Source organism: Camellia sinensis, chromosome 4, assembly GCF_055761805.1.
Source record: "Camellia sinensis isolate YWXY chromosome 4, ASM5576180v1, whole genome shotgun sequence".
Taxonomy (NCBI): Eukaryota; Viridiplantae; Streptophyta; class Magnoliopsida; order Ericales; family Theaceae; genus Camellia; species Camellia sinensis.
In genome coordinates this window covers 211,632,108-211,641,666 of record NC_138964.1, presented here as the reverse complement: position 1 = coordinate 211,641,666, position 9,559 = coordinate 211,632,108, and the positions used below count along the sequence as shown (strand labels likewise).

At 34.9% G+C, this 9,559-nt stretch overlaps 1 protein-coding gene across 3 annotated transcripts; it reads right to left on the bottom strand.

Moving 5' to 3' along the window:
* Nucleotides 1-2,968: 2,968 nt before the first annotated feature.
* On the bottom strand, nucleotides 2,969-7,301 carry LOC114291211 (uncharacterized). Of its 3 annotated transcripts, none has more exons than XM_028235261.2 (7): nucleotides 6,735-7,301; nucleotides 4,757-5,603; nucleotides 4,548-4,629; nucleotides 4,333-4,399; nucleotides 3,956-4,141; nucleotides 3,777-3,837; nucleotides 2,969-3,469 (listed from the first exon to the last, which is right to left on the bottom strand). In XM_028235261.2, the coding sequence occupies exons 2-7, from the start codon at nucleotides 5,475-5,477 to the stop codon at nucleotides 3,303-3,305; spliced, it is 1,284 nt and encodes a 427-aa protein (XP_028091062.2). In that variant the 5' UTR covers nucleotides 5,478-5,603; nucleotides 6,735-7,301; the 3' UTR covers nucleotides 2,969-3,302. The 3 variants fall into 3 exon arrangements, with proteins under 3 accessions (XP_028091062.2, XP_082723583.1, XP_082723582.1); XM_082867457.1 differs by having other exon boundaries at nucleotides 6,859-7,184; XM_082867456.1 differs by having other exon boundaries at nucleotides 4,757-7,289.
* Nucleotides 7,302-9,559: the final 2,258 nt, after the last annotated feature.

Below are 9,559 nucleotides of genomic sequence, written 5' to 3'. Positions count from 1 at the left end.
ATATGGGTAGGCAACTGTGTAGGCCACAGGTACGACTTTGCAATCATTCATATTACATATGCTTTATACCATCTGCATGTGATTTTGGGCCTATCCTCTTCATAAAACATTAGCCCTATAATTTTTATTTTTATATTTTTGACTTTTTACCTATTTTTAGTGGTTTTTAGAATATTTTAATTATTTTATTTTATTTTTTAGATACATTTTAATTAGATAAATTTAAAAAAGTACAAAAAAATTGATTAAAATATATATAAAAATTCACTAAAAATAAACAAAAACTCGTCTAAAAATCAAACCAAACATTTATTTTTTTAAGAAGAAAGTTAATTAGGTCTTTTTACTAAAATATTAACCCTGATATAAGAAAGTTTCAATTTACACACTACCGTTCTTTTTAGTTGAATTTTAATTTTTGCTCAAAACATACAAATAATATTTATAAAAAAAAAGAAAGAAAAAAACTCATATCTTTAACTTCAGAATTATAATCCTAACCACTTGCCACCACCTCTCTCCCTAACAACCCATTACTAGCTCCTTCTTCGATTACCACCATCATCACAGAGATACTAGATTGCAATTGCAAACACCACCATTCAATAGTTAATCTTCGAACAAATATTATTTATTTGATTATTATTTTCATATTTCAATTACCTGTTCAATCCTAGTAGTTTAACAATTGACAGTAACGATAGACAGGGTTTGCGGTGGTGGTGTTTGTGATGGTGGTGCTTCGGGGTGATGGGGTTCGCAATGGCTAGTGGTGGTGTTGGCTAGGGATTTGCAACAGCCAACAATGGTAGGGTTATGAAGAAAGATGTGTACCTTTTATTCTTAATGATAAATTACTTAGAAGAAAATCAAATAAACAATGTAAGAGCATCAACGGTTCATTACTTTTTTCATCAAATCTGAGTAAAAAATAGTTGATTTTCTTAATCTGATACGGCTAGCTCCAACGGTGTACACCAAAAGGAAAGGGGTCGTCCGGTTGGTCGACCGGTAAGGCTAATGAATTTTTTTTTTTTTTCCTTCCTGATTACTCCTGTCAAAACCTTTTATTTGTTAGTAGACATTGCTAAGTTGTGATCTGAGTGTAACATTTGATTTGCTTTCTATCTTGATTTTGATTTTTCAGAAACAAGATGGATTTCCACAGGTACTTTTGACGCTTTGATTCAAATTTCCACAGGTAAAATCCTCAAACTGAGCTTTTTCCTTACGCATGGCAAAATCCTCAAGTTCATCAACTGAAGATAAAACTGAGCTTTTTCCTGTATCTTGTTCCACAGGTTCTGAAAACAACCCAGAAGTATATGCCTGGGAGGGAGATTGCTCATGGCAAAATCCTCAAGTTCTTCAACTGACGCTTTGTAATATGGATTTTGCCATGGTTCCTCAAGTATATGCCTGGGTAAGGATTTTGACGCTTTGATTTTGAACAAGATGGATTTCCACAGGTACTTTTGACGCCTTGATTCAAATTTCAAGCTTGAGGGTCATCCGGGGGTCGACCTCCCAGTGTAAAATCTATATAAAATTTTGGAAAAATTGGTCATCCTATTGGTCATCCGGTAATGAAAATACAACGGTAATGAATAGTATTTTGATAAAAGACCCAGCGCATTCTCATTTTGGTGAAACGTTTGGCGAATTCTCATTTTGATATTTATTTGGTGAAACTATTGGAGTGAGAAAAAATGACTTTTTCATCAAATTTCAAATCTGATGCAGGGTTTGATGTACTGTTGGAGATGGCCTAAATAAAGAATAATTGAAGTGTGTCTATAATTCTTTCAAAAAAACAGTGAAGTTATCAATTACAGCTTTTGAATTTCTTTCCACCCACATTCGCTCTCATACATTGGAAATTGTGCGCTAACAAAACAAAGTGAAAATTAATGAAAATTTTCCTAAATTTTTTTTGACATAGCCACTTCCCTCTTGCACACAATGAGGGCTATTGAAGACAAATTTGAGAGGTATTATTGGAAGTACATACAACAGCTTGCTTCAACGTAGGACCACCCTAGTAGTTTTATAGTACACTCTCTTTCCATGAAATAATAAAGGGTAGCACACTCCCCCCACCCAATAAGGTGATGAAAGAATAAGGGTAGCCCACTTATCTACAAATCCCCCTCCCCCTCCCATAAGTCGTATGTTGTTGATGTAGTAGAAAAAGTTGTAGATTATTGAGTGACTAACTAGAGTACAATCTTATCCACAAGACTACTCATGCCCTCTTGTCATGATGTGAAGATCCAATTTGGTGTAATTTTTGTTGAGTTTAAAAGTTGATAATAAAAAGTACAAATTAAAAATAATTCTTTTTTTTAAATTTATTTAAATTGTTTATGTCACATAGGTTATAAGCAAAGCAACATCAAACACATTGACATAGAAGTGAGTCCTTGACATAGACATGACACATTGACGTAGAATCTTAAAATAAAAACAATATAATTAAAAATTATAAGTAATTTCAGTAAACTACACCAAAGCATGATGAATATCATTTAGGCTCAGCTTTGGTTTGTTGCTGGGGTCACAACCCAACAATTTGAATGGGCCAATCTGGGCTGGGCTGGGCTGGGCCGGAAAGTCAATCCTATTGGGTTGGGTGGATAGTTCAGCTATGGACTTAGGCTTTTTGAAGTGAGTCCATAATCATCCAAAAATTGAATCAACTCTGTTTTTAATAACAATATGACATATTATGCTCTGTTTAATTGAAATGAGATAGAATGGTCATTTCTTAAAAATAATCAGTAATGAGATTTGCAGGTGAACAAGAAGAAAAGTGAAAAATAAATAAATAAATAAAAGAAAAGTCAAATTTCCAAACTTTCCCCAAAAATATATAAGTAAAATTTAAAATAAAATAAAAATTGCAAAATTCACAATATATCAATTTCATAAGCAGAAGGGCAATCCAGAAGCAAATGGCTCCACAAGAGATACTAATCAAGTCTGTATAATGAAATAACCAGTACCAAAAAAAAAAGAAAAAACGAAGTATCTTTTACACAATACAACATCTGATGACAACATGTGAACCGAAGCCAAAAAAAAATCGACATTGAAACAGAAACTTCTTCCATCTCAACACAGTAAAAGTCAAAAATTAAATTACAATGCAAATCACGAACAAGCTCTTAAAAATGGGCAATAAATATGAACTCAAAAAAGATGTAGCTCAACTCCCACCTCAGTGGTAGTCATAGCAAGTAATCCGTAATACTCCCCACATAGTTTCTCAGTATCGAATCTAAAAATACTACAGACTATCTCTAGGATGATACAAGTGAGGGACTGGAGATAATCTTACGATAGTAGGCCCAAGATGAGCTTGTTTCATCGATGGCCACTTGACCAAAAGGATGTTCCTCTATATACTTCCGAAAATCTTCAGCTGTAGCTAAATCTTGCAGATAAACTCGAAGATCACCTTCAGGACCTGAAGGAAAAGGCATTATTTTACAAATTTGCTTCGTCAAACACAAATTAAATAGCAAAAATTTCTGATGGATAAAGATGGATGACTGGAAGAATGATCATCTAACAAGTTGGTAGTTCTCATACAATCAATGTTGAGTTCTTAGTATAATTTGATAATAGGAATTTCTTTGCACAAGTTGTATGAATGATTGGATCAACAATTCAATTAAGTAGTCATGTTAATCCATTCTTCACAGACAAGAATAAGAAGACAGAGGAAGAAGAAGATAGAGAAAAAATTATGGATCAGATTGAAGATAACTCACCTAATGAATTATCACTCCTATCCTTGAAGTTATACGAATAGGGGAAGATTCCAGTGTGCATCTAGAAAATATTTACACAAAAAACAAAATAACAGAGTAAGGAGCATAAATAAAGGACCAAGAGGAATTTAGAAGAAGATCCACTAAAACAAAGCAAAGAGTGAGGGTGACAAGCTTACAGGATTCAGCAAGGCCTTATATGGAGAATCATCCAACAATAAAGTATTTGATTCATTATAATATCCTGTCTCCCAAGGAAGATTAATGTCTTGTTTTTCCCATAGTTTCCTCAGCTCCTTAAAGACCACTTCCTTATGCTTGTTTTCAAGTGTTCTGAACCCTGTCCCTGTGCAGTGGGATATATCCTGCAAAATCAACACATACAGATCACAAGTCGCCCCATTTTTAGCAAAATTGTGAGATATATATATATATATATATATATTGAGAACCATGGAGATTGATTGGAGATTGATGATGGTATAAATATCAATCTCCATGATGATGGTATAATGTAATAGAAATAATCAAAATAAAGCAACTTTGAAGTGCTTACCCAACAAAACAGCAGCTTACACTTCATATCTCCTAACAAATAATCAACCACTCCATCAATAATTTTCCTGCATATTTTGAGCAACAACCACAGAAAATAAAGCAAGGAGGCAATAAGTAAATTTAAAAAATAAAATAAAATAGCTGTTTATAGGAATTAGAAATGGTTAGTTGAAATAATCAATAAAAATAATCAGAGAAAATGCTGAAGAGCACTTAGTTCTTGAAGACCAAATGGCAACGTCAAATCTCTCAAAGCAGAACTTCAGAAAATCATTACAAAAGGGTCTCTTGAAAACTGAAACAGGAAATAAATTACTACATTAGGTTTGAAAAGATCAATCATGGACAATGCCTGCAAAATTATAAATGGAAAAGGTTTTAATCAATAACGCCTCAAATAACATTCAATGCTCAATTCTCACTTGCCCGTCTCGAGATGTTTGTGTCTGCTTTACACTCCTTTGGTGGGGGACAAACTATATCTGCAAGCAGCCCATTTAAATCAAGGATAAGAAGTTTTCTCCTCAAACAAGCAACAGGTAGTCTTTCTGGAGAAGGATGAGAAACTTCCACGAAGTTATCCTCTCTGTTAAGAACAGCTAAACAAGCACGTTCAGTTGCATCCAAATCACAGGAAGGGTGGTTCCTTTCACTCTTTCTGTCTGCTAAAGTTACCTCAATGGTTTTTTGCTCATAAACAGAAGATCTTTCTATTGCTTGGTCCGACTCATGTTCAAACTTTTTCTCTTTTTGTACCAAATCTGATGAAGAAGCAGCCAGAGATTCTACATTATCATTGGTTTCCAAGGAAGATGTAATTAGACTTTTACTACAATGAGTTCTAGATTCTTCTCTCGCAGAAAATCCAAAATCTTCAACTGTACTTTGAATTTTATCTCGCCTATCATAAATTTTCCGTTCATGGTATTCATCTGACTGGCTCAGATTTGAGATAATATCTATGTGATTGGTCCTAGACAAGCAATGTCCATTATAACTAGACATCATACTAATCTTTTTTCTCATTCTTGTCTTCTTTTCTTGCTCTGCATGGTCCTTGGCAGGATGTTCGATTGAATCAGCATAAGACCGCAGAGTTGAATCTGTTTGTAGGAGAGCATCTTGCTCATTGCTGTTGGCCATTAGAAAAGTTCTATTTATGTTAAAGACTTCAAAACTTTCCTGTGAGGTTAGTTTCCTATTCTTGAATCAGTCTGCATATGAGTCAGAGTTGCATTGTCCTTTAGCATTCCTTATGTCTCTTGGTACCTGAAATGTACCACACACACAAAAAAAAAACCTTAATAGGAACTGGAAAGTCCTATTCTTCATACTATTATCATTCAAACTATCAAAAGAATAGGCTCACAATCTCCTTTGAAGAAAAGATACAATGTTGAGAAAAGTGGAAGCTTTTAAGGATAAAACCAACAAGTTTTGATGAACAAATATTTTTGTATGATATGTTTACTATATATCATAAATCAAAAAAATTATGAAATTTTAAAGCCCCACAATGAAGGCCCTAAAAAGAATCCTCAATCCATAAAAAAAATGTTAATAACTTACTTGATTACAGCTCTATCAAAATTATATTATGTAAATATAGAAACATCCATTGACAAAATGGAAACAAATGAGAGTGAATATCATATGAAGAGAGACCAAGTGAATATATATGAGTGTCAATAATGTATTATTTATCGTGTGTACAGGATACGTTAACTATTAATATTAGAAGTTTGCAACTTTAGGCCACAAATTATCTCAGGCTACCTTGCAGAAATATATATATATATATATATATATATATTATTTATACTATTTATACTACAATTATATAAAGCAAACACTGAGTTAGTGCGGATGTCACAGATTTATTTCTCTTTTTCAAAAATGCCCACAAGAACAGTTACATAAGAGTAAGGGCAGTTATGCCCTAATTCAGGGTTTTATATATATGTATATATATATATATGTTGATATGATGTTTTAGTTTTCAGATGAATTCAATCATACCTTTAACAGTCTTATTTCACAGAAATAAAATGATGGTATTGGGCCGCCACCACTTGTAGTATCTATCTATAGGGTTTTTGATTTTGGTGGAGACCCTTTTTTTTGGTCACAGTTTTTGTTTATACCTAAACTACCCTTTCTGTGTAACTAACTGTCCAAATTCAAATATGAATAATATCTCTTCAAGCACAGACAGACAGACAGAGAGAGAAGAGGATATTAATCTTTACGCCAACAACAATCACAATTTGAAAGGCAAAACAAATACAATCCAGAAATCAAACTAACAAACGCAATAGAAAGAAATCAAATTTGAAAACATTGCAGACATTGAAACAGATAGATAGATAGATAATTGAAGTAGAGAAAATCAAAACATACCTGCAATGCAAAGACTTGACCTTGTTCGTCTCCGCCAAAGAACATCTAAATTTTGGTATATAAAAAATAAAAAATAAAAAAAGAGATGAAATTCCTATAGATGAGTTTCTTTCTACATATCTACCTACTAGTATAATTTATTATTAAACAGGTCTTCGCGTCATGGCGTGTGCGTTGTAGATGTTGCGAAACTTCTGTCGCTTTGACTATCTCTCCATCGCAGACTCTGGAGTCCGAGAGTCCAAATCAATTTTTTTTTTTTTCCTTTTTTTTTTCCTTTTTTTTTTCTTGCCCTTTTTCATAGATAGTAGTAGTATTATTAGTAGGTGGGAATGGGAATGGGAATGGGAATGGGAATGTGAAAGGGCGGGATTGGAAGCGTTGCAGGGGAAGAACCCCGCCCTCGTGAGTCTCACCATAAACGCTCCTCCAAACTACTGAATCGAATTTAGGGTTCGATTCGAACCGTAAGTTTTTAAGAAATTATTGTGTGCTCTTGGAGCATTGTAGTTCCGCCCACAGCAGCCACATGTTTCATCCTTCTCTTCTCTTGCTTTTTATAAGAGTAATTATTTGGTAGTCTTACGCTGGATTTGGTTGAGTGATTTGAAAAGAAAAGTAGAATGGAGAAAAAAAATGTGTGTGAAATTAATTAAAGTATAATTATATTTTATTCATATTTTATTTATATTTTTTATTTTTCCTTTTAAATCTTTTCTCAAATTCTTAACCAAATACAATATTAGAGTATTATTCCTGAGCATTTATCACTTAACACTCATTTTATTATTTCTCAAAAACTCTACAAAAAGTATTTATTGTGTTTGATTTTAATTTTCTGAATTCAATTTTCTAGAAATTGAGTTTTTTTTGTTTTTCGTATTTTTTATTTTTAGCGAATACTTTTTAAGTTTTAAACAATTGTTTTACTTTTTTAGATACACCTGTTGGCTTTTTGGCTTTTCGAAGGGTAGTTTTGTAAATGTGAGCATGCCAGCAAGGATCAATCAGTCCTTACAGAAATTATGATTGCCAACCAATTATCAGACGATTGTGTTTTAGTTCTTTTCAGCCTCAATGAAGAGGACTTTTACTGGTGGCTTGAATTAGGAGAAATTAAGAGAAATAACGGTAATATGAAGAACAATTGAAGTATTTCATAAAAATGAACACTTACAATGGTTCGAACTCAGCCTCGGAGAGGTTTACAACAGCAATCTACTTGAATCTACTTGAAGCTACTCCTATGAATTGAAGTGCAGTGCGAGTATTTAAAGTGCAGGTATTTAAAGAACAGGTATTTAAAGACTGGAAATGTAAATGACTGGAAAGAAAATATATGAAGTAAATGACTGGTTTGTATGATCTGAGTTCGTCCTTTTTCCTGGGGGCTGCTCTGCTATTTATACTCGTCAGTGATGACCTTCGAACTGCACTTCGATCCGTCGAACAGCTCCTCCATGATCACTGATCATGCTTCCTTAAAAGTAGCTCCATTACGCCATTACTGGCAGTTGAGCTTCCCTCTTGTACTGGATTTGAATACGAGTAACCGTTGAAGACACGTCATCTTGCATCCCGTTATTTGATCTAGTGTTACTCAGATCATGTGAGGACCAATATTTATTGCCACGTGTACGATCAGGATTAAAGGCTTGAATAATCTTCCTTTATTACCCTTACTATGCCACGTGTCGAACTGTAACTGGCTTTTACAAAATATGTAGCCAACATTACCCCCCGCACTAATATACCCAATACTTGGTGATATTAGTGGATTGCAGTTTTCCCGCGCTTCCAGAACGTGTATGGAGTCCATATTCTGGAAACACAACCGTCATCCATTTGGAGATCATCTGCATTAACTCGTCAAACATCCCAATACCTTAGTATTCGAACAGGCTATGGCTGCATCAACTTCCCTTTCTATTGATCAAGCATATGAAGAGCCTTTGAGTGATGTTGTTCCCCCTCGAAAGAACCTCCACGCATTCATTAGCCACCTTTACCCGCCCTTCTATATTCAGGTAATGGAGGCTTTTGCAGATTATAAACCTTTGGACTATGAACACATTGCCTTTAATCCCTTGGTTTACAAACTTACAGATACAAAGAGTTCTTCCCCTAAGCTCCCTTTGTATTCTGACCGAACTACCCTCGAGCCTTTGCTTCGACAAGTTGCAAATATGGATCTAGGAAACTCTTCTTCACAGACCTCTGCATGGGATGAAACTGTGACCTCTTCATCCTCTGGAGCTTCTGGTTGGACAAACTGGTCCACTCCTGAGACTTATGATCTAAGGGAGCGAATCAATCACCATTTTGTTGAGTTTACTGACCCCTTGGAGTTTCCCTCCTACGCTCGAAGCTCAGTGGTCTACCCTTACGTGCCCATTGACCTTCGACGTAGCTTGGAGGAGAATCTGCTTGTGGCTTGGTATACTTCTTCCATGCCTATGAAGATAATGCACCCTGCCCAGCGTCCAGAAGAAGCACAAGGGTACACCCCTTCCTTTTTAGCCAAAAAGGCGAATATTTGTTCTTCTGATTGGCTTGACTACATTAATGCCTTTGTTCCATCTGCTCCCGTGCCATCTCCCATAATAGAAGCATCCACTCCTTCTTCTGCATCTGCATCCTCTGAGATAGAAACACCTGCTAATTCCCCTTCGTCTTCTGAAGCAGAACCATCTTCTCCTTCTCCTTCTCCCATCCTCTCCTGGACAGAGAAACTAAGACTTGCCCTTCCCATGGACAAAGTCTTTCCACCTTACCAACCTCCGTCACCCCCTTCTCCAGCCGAGCGAAAGCAAGCTCAACTTTTG